Here is a 14,155-nt window from a genome sequence, read left to right on the forward strand (position 1 = left end):
GGATTTTAAAATTTTTTTTAATCATAAAATTTTGCATTTTTTATTTATTTGATTTTGTCTAGCTTTGTTCTCCAGCTAGTATGGCTCCCTATTAATTAATCTGATTTTAAAAAGCCACTCCACTCTTTATTATGTCATACTTTTTTCCCATACTCACAGTTTGGAGCCTGTGATCCTATTAATTCCTGTCTGAACAGTTTGTATGCGTTTATCTGTAAGGTTTTATAGCCTCACCCATCCCTATGACTCTTCCTCTGTCCAATTTTTCAGTGTGATTTTTCAGGCTGATGCCTTCTCTTTCTGGAAAAGGTTATTTGTATGGGAATAAATAAAACAAAAGGGTGATTTGCAAGTTTGTTGTTGTTGCTGTTTGTTTTCTCTGCATAACTTGTAATTTCTGTGTATGTGACTGACCTAGAATACACAAATAACTACGTTTATTCTACTTATTTCCAGGAAACAATCTTCTTTCTTTTAGGTATCTCATTCCAGAAATGTTCAAGGTTGGGTTGGATGGGTCTTGGAGCAACCTAGAATAGTGGAAGGTGTCAGTGCCCATGGCAGGGGTTGGATTGAGATGGTCTTTAAGGTTCCTTCTAACCTAAACCATTCTATTATTTGATTATGATATCTATTATTATTATTATATTTTATTTTTGTGTAGATTTTCAGTAGCAGGAACCTTGAACTCCAGCATTTCTGGATTTCTTCTTGCAAAGACTTTGGAATTGACATGGTGGAAAGCCTGGGAAACACCTCTGTGTCTGACAGTGTTTTAAATGGACACCTCGGGCAAAAGGTAAGAACTGCAGGGAATATTTCAATGTCTCCTAAGTCCCACAGCAACATTTCAATAGGAATTTGGAGAAATAAGACAGCAACCTGGAGAGCAGCCCCTGCTCCATGTCAGCTTGGGAAAACTTGGATTTTAAATAGGTTATAAGGGAATGCCCTCAAGTTGCACCAGTGGAGGTTTAGAGTGGATTTTGGGGAAAATATCTTCACTGAAAGATTTTCAAGTGTTGGGACAGACTGCCTTGGGCAATAGTGGAATAACTGAGAGGGTTTTAAAAACCGTGTAAATGTTGGCACCTTGGGACATTGTTTAGTGTTGGCCTTGGCAGTGCTGGGTTGATGGTTGGAACCCATGATCTTAAAGGATGTTTCCAACCAAAATGGTTCTGTGGTTCTATTTTTTTATTTTTCCCTAACGTCTTTTCATTGCAGCATGGAAGTTTTTAAGGTTTTTTTTAACAAATTTGAAACAAGGACTCTGTTTTTTCCTGTTTTCATTAGAAACTACTACAAAATTTCACACTATAAGGCATAATCCTGTATATTCTTTCTAAAACAACATTCAGAAGTGAAAGCAAAATCACAGTCCCAAAAGCTGTAGGATCTTAGCAAGACAAGTGCAGATTTTTTTTTGCTACTCATTTTTTTTTCCCAGGATTTTTATGGTCTCAGAAAAATCTTAGAATTTCACCAAACCTGACTTTTGAGAGAAATCATAATTTTTCTTGAATCAAGCTTTTCTAACACAAATTCCTATACACATTTTGCATTTAGAACTATTTATACATGGACGAGTGGGTTTAGTTTAGTGATTTGAGAATACTGAGGGGGAACACCAGCTTTGGTTTGTATCCTTGTTAACACTTTGGTTTCCTTTTCTCTCTCCCAGCATCATTGGTCCACCTGGAACACAGACTGTTACTTTTTTCACTTGAGAATGAAAAATACTAACAAAATGTAATTTTATTTATGCAGTAAATATGTTCTACTTCCATTATTTCTTTAGGCAGCTGGACAAAGTCCTTTGGGTGCTACCAGGTTGTTAACAGATTAATAACATGGATAACAATGGAATTTTAGTTACAACTGGCCACAGATGCTTGTTCATGACTTTGAGGTCTTTTTTTTTTTCCCTGTTCAGTTTTCTATTATTGTTTATTAAATTAATTTTCTCTCTGACTGGCAGAAAAAAAAAGTATTTAAAATGAGTTTTCTTTAGAAGCTCACAGAAAGAAACCTCCTTAGCAAGTCTATTCTAAGTGGATAGTTCAGATAAAATCCTGGCTTCACCTGTCCAGCCTTGAAGTGTCCCAGTGAATTTCTCTGATACCAAGGGGTGGATATCTTTGTTTTTGCTCTGCAGGACCCATGGGAGGACTCCAGTGTTGTACTTGCTAAGAGATTTAGAGGCGCTCATGCTGTGCCTTGTTTCTTGCAGCACCTCAGGGGGGTGATTATCTTTGATTATCTCATGATAAGAGCCTCCTTGTCATAATTTACATCTTAATGTATGTAATTCTCACTTTAATAATGATGTCTCTTTAGCATCAATTAGAACTTTATGACATTAATTTAATGGGAACCTTTGATATTCTTCTCTGTTAGCCCTTCCACTTTTTGGAAAAAAAATTGTTTTTAGAACGAAACTTTTCTGGCAATATCAGGGCATCGAAAAGTTGGGGCTTTGAAACTTCAGTGACAGGGTTAAATCCAGGACCTGTAAAAGAGCCAAGTGAAAGATTTTTGTTAACTTCCTAGACATTCAGAAAGCCTCCTCCATGTTCTCATTAAGCAGTTCATTATCTTTGTGGGACCATTTAAGGAGAAGCATTTCTTCCCGGAAAAAGCGAGAATTCTGAGACACACGAGGGAGGAATTATTGTGTCACAGTAGTCTGTTTGCTATTTGTTTAAATAAAATAAATTAATTAAAAATGTAGAAAATTGGGTGGGATGGAAGAACCAGAAGTGTAAGAAAAAAGCCAATAGAGATTTTCTGAGCAATTTCTTACCAGAAACCAGGGATTTCTGCTTAGCAGTGGCTGGAATAGGATGGCTTAAGGACCAGGACAATCACTTCTGATGTTTTGACCTCAGAATAAAACAGCAGAAGAAACTACTGTGTCTTACAATGGTTGAAGATAGCACCTTCTCTTTGAAGAGAATTGCATTTGAAAACACATAGGGTGGATTTCTTGATTGATTCTTTACTATGAATTTTGAGTATATTCTACAAGGATTCATTGGCCTCAGAAACAGTATCACAGACTCCTGCCAGCCCTTCCTCCTCCAGGCTGCTCACTAACTCTAAGGATATCTTTATTTCCAGCCCATTTCCAAGACAGTTTGGCAGAGGGTTGTACACTTCCACTGTAACATGGATTACAATCACCCCAAAATCAAGTTTGTCCATCGTGTTTTCCTGGCTTTTGCTCTTCTTTCCTGGTTCTTTAAGTTCTAATAGGTCCTGAAGTCCTGTAGAGCTTTTCAGAGAGCCTGGTTAAGTGTGTTTCCATCCCAAATCACACAAAATGCCTTTGAATCTCATTGCTCAGATTTTTCTTAGAACAGAAATAGGAATGGTCATGTTTGTAGAGTAGGAAAAATTCCCACTTGCTGGACAAAAAAGGTAAAGGAAAATGGGGCTGTAAAAATCCACTCACTGTGGCTTTTAGGCAGATTCTTTCTCCTCAGGGAATGTCCACTTTCCTTTCAAATGTCCAATCATAACTACTATGCAACAACTCAGACAAAGAGCAACAAGCTGCCCTTAAAATGATGTTATCTCTTGCTTCAAGGGGAGAATTAGATGGATGTTGTCAGAATTTACCAAACAGTAGTTCATATCTGTCCTTTAAACCCCACATCTATGGGCAATCACACTCACATTCCCTGCTGCTGCATCCTGGATGCTCCATTTCTGGAAATGTTCATGGCCAGGTTGGACAGGAGTTGGAGTGACCTGATCTTTTGGAAGACATCCCTGTCCATGGCAGGAGGTTAGAATGAGGTGACTTTTAAGGTCCCTTCCAACCCAAACCATTTTAGGACTCTGTGGTTCACATGGTGATGTTTCCTTCATTTCAGGATAGGACCTGTATGTCTGCAGGACTAAAGACTCCCAAACGATACCAGCTCCTCATCTCCAACACAGTTTTCAGGAACTTTGATGTGAACACTTGCACAGCCATCAGGACTTGTTCTGGCTGTTACCGAGGGCAAGGTGAGTCTGATTTTTATAAATATTTATTTCTCAGGATTCCCAAATCCCTAGCTTCCCCTCCCATTACAAGTTCTCACAGTTTCCACAGATAACTCCTCTGCACAGGCTGAGATTTCAAGTTCTCCCCAGCCTTTCTGGATATGGCTTCATCACTCAATTGAAGCCACATATTGCATTTATTTTAAGACAAACAAAGTCTGATTTTTGCACTGATACAGTTTTCTCAGTGGAAACAGTACACTGCCTTGTTTCTGTATCTTCATTTTGGGAGGTAAAATTTCAAGAGTGATGATTTCTTTAAAAGCTGTGACACAACCTCACAGAATTTCACCAAGCTGTGACCTTAGTCCTGCCTAAACCCGAGGTGAATTTGCCTAAGATAATGTGTAAACTACGCATCCTTCTGAGCTTTGAAGAGGTACTCAAAGGCTTTTTGAAGAATGTTCCAACTGAAATTGCCTCTTGTATTGTAATAAAATATATTTTATATAAATGAAGACTGCCCTACAATAACATAGAAGAGAAACAGATTTCAGGAGATGAGATCAAAGGACAGGAGGAATAGTAAAATCTGGCTTAGTCAGGTTAAAACTGGGAATAGGACAGTCAAATAGTAACCCATGTGTTGTATGAATATTCCTGCCAAAGATGATTTGTTACAGTCCATGGGGCAATGATTTTCTGACATTTCTGTAAATATTAATGGGCTCATAAACTTTAGCCAGCATAAACATTCATCTTTTTTGTACCTATCTGTGTTTCAGTAGTGAAAAAATCCTCCAGACTCACTTTTCAGACAAGGCTTTATTCTACCAGGTGCTGCACAAGCAGAAGTCACATATATTTACACAACATACTCGCCTCTGAAAAAATTACCTTCAGAAGAAGGCAGACAGGATCTATAAGAATCACTGTGATTCTGGCTGTGGGGGCTGTGAAGAAGTGTTTGGGGTCACTGAGGGGATGCTGATAGGGACAGGAGCAGCACCTGGATCAGGTGAATCTGAACCACAGTAACAGCAGGGTACTGGGCAAGTTTGCTCTGGCCATAGCACAGCAATAGCTATTCCCACAACTATCTCTACTTCTTTTCCTGGATCTCCCAATTTTTTTTGACCCATCAGACATTTTTCCAAAGGCAAGGTGGAATGAACTTTGTCTCTTTTCCTCCAGAGAGTTGTCTTCACTCCCACTACACGAGGTGACCATTCTGGTTTTTTAAATGCTGCTTTGTCACCCACAGGTGGGTTTACAGTGACAGCTGAACATCTGACCTTCACCAATTCCCCTTTCCAAGTGTCCTTCCCCTTTCCTCACTCTGCCATCCTCGAGGATCTTGATGGCTCCACCACAGGACAGAAGGGAAGCCACGTCCTGCCTTCCACAGCTATCCTGGCAGCTTCTTGCACAGCCAGTGCCAACTTCAGCCAAGCTTCTGGTGGCAGTGTCTGTGACAGTGACCTTGTTTTCCACCGAATGGCTCTTCATTTGTGAGTAATTGTTCCACCTCCCAAAATACAGTATGGGCTTTGCTTCTATTTGTTATGCTGAGATTACTTCTGGGTCTGAACTCGGTTCCAGGACTGCTGCCTCTCTGCTTGGTCCTAAACCGGGTCTAAAGCCTGAGCTTAGAGTGGCATCTCTTTAATCTGCTGTGCTACCTCCCCTGGCCTGTAACTCCATGGCAGAAGGACAAGGATCTCCTGGAGATGCTGTGTCAGATCTGGCATCTCACACTGGAGTATTTGATATCTTGGGAAATTAGAGAGCTCTAATAATAATTAATACAGCTTTAATACAGCCAGGTCGTTCCTATCAGCTTTGGTGGCTGTACAGCTCCCAGTTCTGCTCCAGTTCACTTGTCTCCCCTAGCTGGAATTGTCCCTGCCTTTCACCAGCTGGCAGCTAAGGGGATCCAGTGGAGAAATGCTGTTCAGCCAGGAACTGCCACCACTTCTATCACCCAGAGAGGACACTTGCAAATTTCTGGTATAAGAAAAAGGGTGAAAAAGACTTTTAGAGATCTAAACATCACTCCTGCTTTTCTTCCCATGCTCATCTTCCCTTCCTAGTGCCCTGCTCAGCATTTCACTCTCTTTTTGAAGTACAAATCTGAACAATTATCCATTTTTTGCTGTCTCGGGTTAGTTGTACACTGACAGAAATCCTGAAGTGCTCTGTCAGAGGGGTGTTAATTATTCATGTCTGCCTCATAATTCATGTTTTAGAAGAAGGAGGGGGGAAAAACCCCAACCCCTTCCCAAATAGGAAAAAATCTAGTCGTTTTTTCCATTGAAGGAGAAGACTTTAAGACTTTGAGCTACCTGCAGACTTTGCATGTGATTGCTGTGTCTCATGATGAAACCAAAAGCCTGCAAAAATTTAACAGCTTGGAATCATTCTGTTTTAACTAAAAGGATACTGGGTAGAAGGCAAAATGAAGCTGTTCTTGGTGTCTTTCCTAAGCAGTTAACCATGAGGTCTGGGGGAAATTAATTCCTTTTCTAGTCTGTGTATACCTTGATGAAATGAACTGTGATATCTTTGGGCTGATGTTGAGTAGGTGGATGGAGCTTCTCTGAATGATGCCTGCAGAGGCATTTGTGTCCTTTTGGGTACTGCCAGGATTTAATTGTTAATAATTAGTGACAGTTAATATATTTAATACACCTTGTTTCTCCTGGCATCAAAAGTGGGTAAGGAGCAAGCACAGGCAGGAGTTCATCTGTGCCATTGCTGTTATCTCTGGAAGACTTCACCTGATCTAAACTTTGTCTTCCCAGTAAACTGCATGAGAATTTCCCTGGAAGTGCTCAAGACTAGGTTAGACAGGGATTGGAACAACCTGATCTGGTAGAAGGTGTCTCTCCCCATGGCAGGGGGTTGGAACTAAATGAGCTTTAAGTCCCTTTCCCATCTAAATCATTCCAGGATTCGATGATCAGCCATATCTTCACAGACTTCTCAGTTAAGGTTTTATTTCAAGCAAGTACCCTTTATTTAGCTTCTTTATTATTCATCTACATGAGCTGAGAGTCAGTTTGCATCAAAGATCCTTGGCAGCCTGAGAGGAAGGAGCCAGCTGTTATCCTGTCCTCCTGAGGACTGTGTGCTCAGCAGGGTAACCCCAGAGACCCGAGCATCCTCTCTGTGCTGCTTCCAGATCCTCTCTCCTGAGCAGCTCCCAGCAGCCAAATCACTGCCTTGTTAAGCTGAAAGTCTGTCAGATCCAGCCAGATGAGTGTGGTGAGCCAGGGAGGCTTTGTTCAGATGGATAGAGCTCCAAAAGGAACCTGGGAGAGGACCAGGATGGGGACTAGAAGGAGCTGGAGGGCATAAAGAGTAAAAATCAATTAACAAAATATCTACAGCATGACCAGAGGATGAGGGGGTGAGAGAAGCAGAATGGGTGAATTTTATCCAGATGTATTTGGAGAGTGTTTGCAATAAAAAGGGAATAGTTTAAGATTAATACAACAAAACATGACTAGGAGCAATTGGCAGAGGCTGAGTAAAGAAAATAAAGATAGGTGGGTGACAGGAAAAAAATTCCTAACAAGTTCCTCTTGGATCCATCTCATCTCAGTGAAAAGACAAAAGCACTGTTGGTTGGCTGTCTTCAGTTAATGACAAGAAAAGAGTTAAAAATCTCTCTGGAAGAAATCTTTCTATCATGCTCTACCAGACCATGGAAAATAAGACCTGTCAGGTCTGCAACTTGAATTTTCTGAATTCCTCAAAAAAAACACCACCCCCCCACCCCAAAAAAAAGAAAACAAAGAAAAAACCCACCCCCCCCAAAAAAACCCCACCCTAAACCAAAAAAAACACCCAAACCCCCCCAAAACAAAAAACAAACAAACAAAAACCAACAAAAAAACAAAAAAAACAAACAAAAACCCCCAACAAACAAACAAAAAACCCCCAACACAACAACCAAGAGGCTTGAGATGGTGGGGATTTTTTGCTTATCCTGAATTTCAGGGATGAGATTCCAACTCCAAAAATCTTGAAGGTTGAGGCAAATAATGCATTTTAAGAGGGGAGACCTAGTATGGCAACCTCTATCTCAGCAACCTCAGGATCATTCCCCAGGGGCAAGTGGCAAGGATTGGACATGGCCAAATTTTTAAACATCTCAGTCTCCAAAACATCAGGGATGTTGCATTTAGGAAAGATCCCCTGCCTGGGAGCTGTCACAGATAGGGCTGTTTGGTACCAGCTAAAAAAATGTCTGGAACAGTGTTAATTATTTATGATACAATGTAGGCAATTGACTTTTTATTTTTGTGCTGTTTAATTTACCAGAATGCATGGGTTGTATTGACACTTTTCCCCAAAATAAACTATGTGTTTAGGAGAAAAAGAGTGTTTTGTTAGAGAAAAAACTAAGAAGCTCTTTTATGAAAAGGAAAACTACTCTCTTGAACATTTTGTGACTCTCTGTCCTGAGCTACTTCACTCAACAGCTTCCAGGGAAATGGGGATCCATTCCCAAGCTTGCACTGCTGTAACAAAACCCTTCTTCACAAAGTCCAGTTGAAAGTTAAACTAATGTGTCACGTAAGCACGCTTTAAAGAGGGGTTTTATGTCTTTTAAAAATGTAATTGGAGCTTATAAAAGTCTTTATAAATTTATATGTGAGAAAGTTATTGAGTAGTCTGAAGCACAGCTTATGCTATGGCACAGCACAGCATGGCTGCAGGCTAGAAACGGCTGCTCCAAATGCCACCACTACCCATATTATCATGGAACTATGAATCTCTATTAATATTAAAACAAATTTTCATTAAAAAATTGTCATAACATGATTAAGTGACTTTCAAAGTTTCTTCACATTATGCATAATTTTTACAAGAGGAGAGCATTAGAATAATCTGCAGCCTGGCAGCACCTCGCGGCGGAGGGGACTCCAAACATTCGGTGGCTGCGCCTGCCAAAAGGGAGTTTCCCTCTTGGTCCCTCAAATTTGCTTTCTTTTTCTCACTGGGGGAGCCTTGGACTTGCTCAGCACCAGTCTTGTAGTTCAAGCCTTTTATTGTCTCCCTCTTCTCCTGCAGAGTAAAAGATTCACTTTATAGGTTTAATTCCTAAATCAGCTCTAAATTCCTGTCCTGTGTGATGCGTTTGTGCTGCAAACCCATCCCCTGCTGATGGAATACTATCCCCCCTACCTCTGTGTCTTTGAGTCTTGAAGAGAGGTCAGATGGTTACTCTAGGTTTGCTTTTCCTTTGATATTTACTCTCTGTAGTGCCTTCAGCTGAACATCCCCCTGCTGTGAAGCACCCTGACGACCACGATCCTTCTCTCAGTGTCCTCTGTCCCTCTCTGGCCATGTGTCCATCCTGTGTACATGACTGCATCCACACAGAGGGCAGCTTACATGGTCACTAGTCCCCATAACCCATCCTCTGAGGGCTCCTGTGATGTATCATGGAAGGCAAATATTAAATTATTGACCCTTCAGCTACCAACTTATCAGCTCAGCTTTAGAGATCCTGCTGCAGTTTTGGCATTTCAGACATCCCACCAAGAGAAATTTGTTTCCCAGTGGAGGGCACCTTTCCATTCACCCTGCAGTCAGGGGTGTGGGCAGCAATGCCAGATAACACTTCACAGTGTTATGAGTATGCAAGACAAGATCTTTCCTCAAGCCTTCTCCCTCAGCTTGACCATCATCTGAGGTATTTCTAAGTGCAGGGAGATAAATTTAGCATTGAGGCAACATTTGCTGGTCCTAGGTTTTCTTTCCTTGCAAGGAGAAATATGGCAAGTCCATTGAATTCTTCTCATGGCCTGGATAGATCAGAGCCAGGTGCACCAACTGGGCCTCCCTGTAGAAACCAACACATTGATCCTAAAATCACAGAATGATTTGGGTTAGAAAGGACCTTAAAGATGATCTCATTCCACCCCCTGCCATGGGCAGGGACACTTTCCACTATCCCAGGTTGCTCCAAGTCCCATCCCACCTGGCCTTGGGCACATGCAGGGACTCTCCAGAGCTCTACGTGATGTGGGAAATGCAGAGTGACCAAGTGGCCCTCCTCTGCTCTTTGCTATGCTCACTCTGCAGACATTTGAACTGTTTGTTTACCAATTACCTTCCAGCTCAGGAGTTCTGATTTTAGTTTCTGTGAAAATATCAGCTTGTAAACTGTAGGATCTGGGGAAACGTTTTAAGATCACAGGGGATTTTGGAAGTCAGGGGTAGTAAACTGAAATTCTACTCTGAATGAATCCACATTGGCTTGTCAGTCACAACCCTTTCTATTCCTGGGAAACCATCTTAATTCTTCTTTTACTTGAAATTCAGCCCATGGTAATTACTCAGGATCAGGGCAAAGATCTAGTTATTTTCTAAAAGACTCGTGCATGAAAAAAATCACTGCTACTAAGGATTCATAATAAAAGACAGATTTGAATAATGACCTTGGTATCTCAACAAAGATACACACATTTACTGAAAACAGCTGGAAATTCTTAGTTCTTGGCAATTAAAATAAAGTGAACAGGTCTGGGGCCCAAGATTAAACCTGTAAAGTGTTTGATATGGTCATAATTTGGAATTAGCCTCCCTTTGGCCAACAACAAACATGGACTCTTGATATAAACCTTTAGTGTCCCATTTGAAGTTCAATGCTAAATTGTTTCCTGTTTTTGAAGAGGGATAATCATAATGGAATATTACACAAACAGAAAGCATTTAAAGCTAAACAGAGTGCCTGCCTTCATACACACAGATATGGACCCTTAGGATAAATAAGTTAATGGTAAACATAAACAGGAGAGTTAATATTTGCTCTACTCCGTGTTGTTGATTGGCTTAACAAATCCTTTGTGGCCCATATCTGTCGAGCAGTTCTGCACAATGCATTTGAGCTAAATTACATAACAGTTTATACAGTCACAATTGGTAAATTGTGGCTCAGACTGTAAAGCCCTATCCTGTAATCCTGCCATATTTCTAGAGCAAATTGCTCCTTAATTGAAACCTGCTTCGATATAAAAATACAGCCTTTACAATGAGTCATCCTTTTTTTCCTCCTTACAGTTTGTAAAGGCTTCCAGCAGTTTAAAGGGAGGGTTAATTTTGCATTAAGACCATTGCCTCCTAGTTTCTTTCAAATAAAGCCAGGAGAAGTTCAGGGGAAGGCTCTTTCCTCTGATAATGAAGCTCTCCACGTTAATGATGCGTGCAGACTCCCTCAGATCCTCTGAATTAGAAATACTCGTGTACTGCCAGGCTCCTCTACTTCATTAGCATTAAAGAGAGGTAGATTGGTGGCTATTTAGGGCACAGTGAAATCACTGGCTATTTAGGGCAAATGGAAATGGTGCTAATTGTGGCTGGTAATTCCGTTAGTAGGGTACTTCCATTTTGGTGCCTTTTTGGCATGGAGGTGAAAAAACAACACACTGACATCCTTTCAAGGGGAGTGTATCTCAGGCTTATCGTGTCCTTGCACCAGTCAGCTTGTACACTGAGCTGAGAAGATTTCTAGGTTCCCCAAATTTTTGGTTTGGTTGTGGGCAGTCTGTCAGGAGTCGGAAATGAAGCTGTGGATGGCAACACCTCAAGCAATGCATGTAAAAGATGAGGACACAACATTCCAGGTCAAGAAAACCAGATTGAGATTCCAGGCCATAAGGTATCTCCTGCTCCTTTTCCTTCCTGGGTTGTGAACAGGCTTTCAGCTGAACAAGTGCCAGGTGTGCCCAGGTGGGCAAGAGGCCAATGGCCCAAGGACTGTCCCAGGAAATTTGTGTCCAGCAGGACCAGGGCAGTGCCTGTCCCCTGTGCTGGCACTTCTGGGGCACCTCCAGCCCTGGGGACAGCTCTGGGACCCTCCTGACAAGAGGGACATTGAGGGGCTGGAGCGTGTCCAGGGAAGGGAACGGAGCTGGGGAAGGGGCTGGAGCACCAGGAGAGGCTGAGGTAGCTGGGAAAGGGGCTCAGCCTGGAGAAAAGGAGGCTCAGGGGGAACCTTCTGGCTCTGCACAACTCCTGACAGGAGAGGACAGGGACAGGACAAGAGTACATGTCCCTAAGATGCACCAGGAGAGGATTAGACTGAATATTTGAAAGAAGTTCCCCATGGAAAATGAGGTCAGGCATTGAAATGGGCTTCATGGGGCTCATAACTCTCTAAAGGTCTCCATGCCTGGAGGGATTTAAAACACAAGTAAAAGTGGCACTTTGGGACATGGTTTAGAGGTGGCCTTGGCAGTGTTGGGTTAATGGTTGGACCTGATGGTCTCAGATGTCTTTTCAAACTTAAACAACTCCATAATTCTATAACTTGTCTATTATAAGGTGACACACAGGAAAAGATATATTTCACTTAACTGTAGCCCTCTGGAAGTTCGTTATATAGGTTAAGATATTTATTTGGGGTCTTCTAAATATTGGTCTCCAACATAAATGGACTCACAGTTAAATCACTTGTTAGTGAATTCACACTCCCATTCACTAGTTATGGGATCTACATGTCTGGTTTGGAATTGCCATCTAACCTTCTGACAGGTCAGACTTGTATCCCAGCAGGATTGTCCCTTCCAGGCTTTCTTCTCAGTCTTCTCCTGGAAGTACTGGGGAGAGTCCCCCAATAAAAGTGATTCAAGATGTTCTTTTCAGAAACTTCCAGCAATGAAAATTAAAATAAATAAGGAGTAAAGCCATGTGAATTTATGCTGCAGAGAAAATGGGTCTGAGTCTCTGTCACTTGTTGTGACATTGGGCATCTTTGCAACCCAATAAGGTGCCTTCTGATGTGCAAGAGAGTTTTGCATTATGTGTAGTGTTCCTCTGTTGCTGGAAATGTTCTCCTGAATACCTGTGCAGGTGCTGATAACTGTGGCAATAATGTGCTTGTTGTCATTTACTTGCTTAATTAGCAGCCTAATATCCTGGTCCAGTTAATGCCCATAAGAGGAGGTTTATTAGTGGTACAAAAGCTATTTAAGCCTTATAAACTCCTTCCAGTTTCATTGGTCTGCCAATATCTTCTGGTTGAGTGATTCTTTGCTGATTCACACTTCGCTTTGCCACTGCTGTTTCTCAGCTGAATGTTTCTGGGTAACCAGAAAGCAGTTTGACAAAGTGACAGACACTAGAACAACAACAACAACAACAAATTAAAAATCCCTGAACTGATTTTAAAAGAGAAAAGAAAAATGTATCTGGGATGACTGCTTTGGTGATTTTGCACCATCTCTGAAGCACTTGGGGGAAAGAAAAACAACAAACCAACCAAAAATTGAAAATACAGGCAAATTGCAGGATGATATGAGTTTCATCACTGTCTTGGGTTAGTGAGCCATATCCAGTCTGAGAGGTTAGATAATATGCTGAGATGTGTAGTTGTAAGGTAACGGTTCAAATATTGAGAAAAATTATTCAAGGGGTGCTTAAAAAAGGTGATTTTTTAAGCTCAGTGTCAGCTCAAATGTCAAAACTGAGAGTAGTTTACTGCAACCTGAAATCTAAAAGGTATATGACCCCTCAAGATATCAATGCTAATATTGATCTGTTCACTAAGGGTTCTTCTTGACTAGACTGGTCATAAATTAGGAGTGCAAAGTTCTAGTGAAAAAGGGGGGTTGAATTCTCATTTGGATGCTCAGAAGAACTGCTGTACTAAAGGTTTACCCATTTTGTGTAGGATTTAATCAGTCTTTGACTACAGGCAAAGATCAACTCTTTGAATTACACAGGATTTTTGTGTTTTCAGGCTCAGAGAAACTTTTGACCATTCAAATGGGAGTGAGTAATCACAGAACCACAAGATGCTTTGGGTTGGAAGGGACCCTAAAGATCATCTCATTCCACCCCCTGCCACGGGAAGGGACACCTTCCACTAGACCAGGTTGTTCCAAATCCCACCCAGCCTGGGATGAGGCTAATAACAAAACTATAAAATTTATTGAGGATCCTGGAAGTTGAACCTAAGGCCCATGAGTCTGGTGGAGGGAAAATACTATGTCAGTGTAAAAGTTGGTACCTGGGTGTTAGCACTTCTCTGCTTTCTTCCTCTTCCTTTATTCCTACGTGCTGTGTCTCTCTTTTCTTCTTTCTCTTCTTACAGCACTTAAGGCAAAATATTGTTTCTTATGACATTTGTAAGGAATTACAA

General features: G+C 41.3%; 1 protein-coding gene across 2 annotated transcripts in view; it reads left to right on the forward strand.

The window, feature by feature from the left end:
- Positions 1–14,155, forward strand: part of PKHD1 (PKHD1 ciliary IPT domain containing fibrocystin/polyductin) — a 247,190-nt gene that overhangs the window by 116,407 nt on the left and 116,628 nt on the right. For both annotated transcript variants that reach the window (XM_063423458.1, XM_063423452.1), the window contains 3 exons: positions 665–799; positions 3,882–4,017; positions 5,261–5,507. In XM_063423458.1, coding sequence (XP_063279528.1) covers positions 665–799; positions 3,882–4,017; positions 5,261–5,507 — 518 coding nt within the window. The remainder of the gene's footprint in view (positions 1–664; positions 800–3,881; positions 4,018–5,260; positions 5,508–14,155) is intronic.

The sequence above is a fragment of the Prinia subflava genome, chromosome 2 (genome assembly GCF_021018805.1).
Source record: "Prinia subflava isolate CZ2003 ecotype Zambia chromosome 2, Cam_Psub_1.2, whole genome shotgun sequence".
Lineage (NCBI taxonomy): Eukaryota > Metazoa > Chordata > Aves > Passeriformes > Cisticolidae > Prinia > Prinia subflava.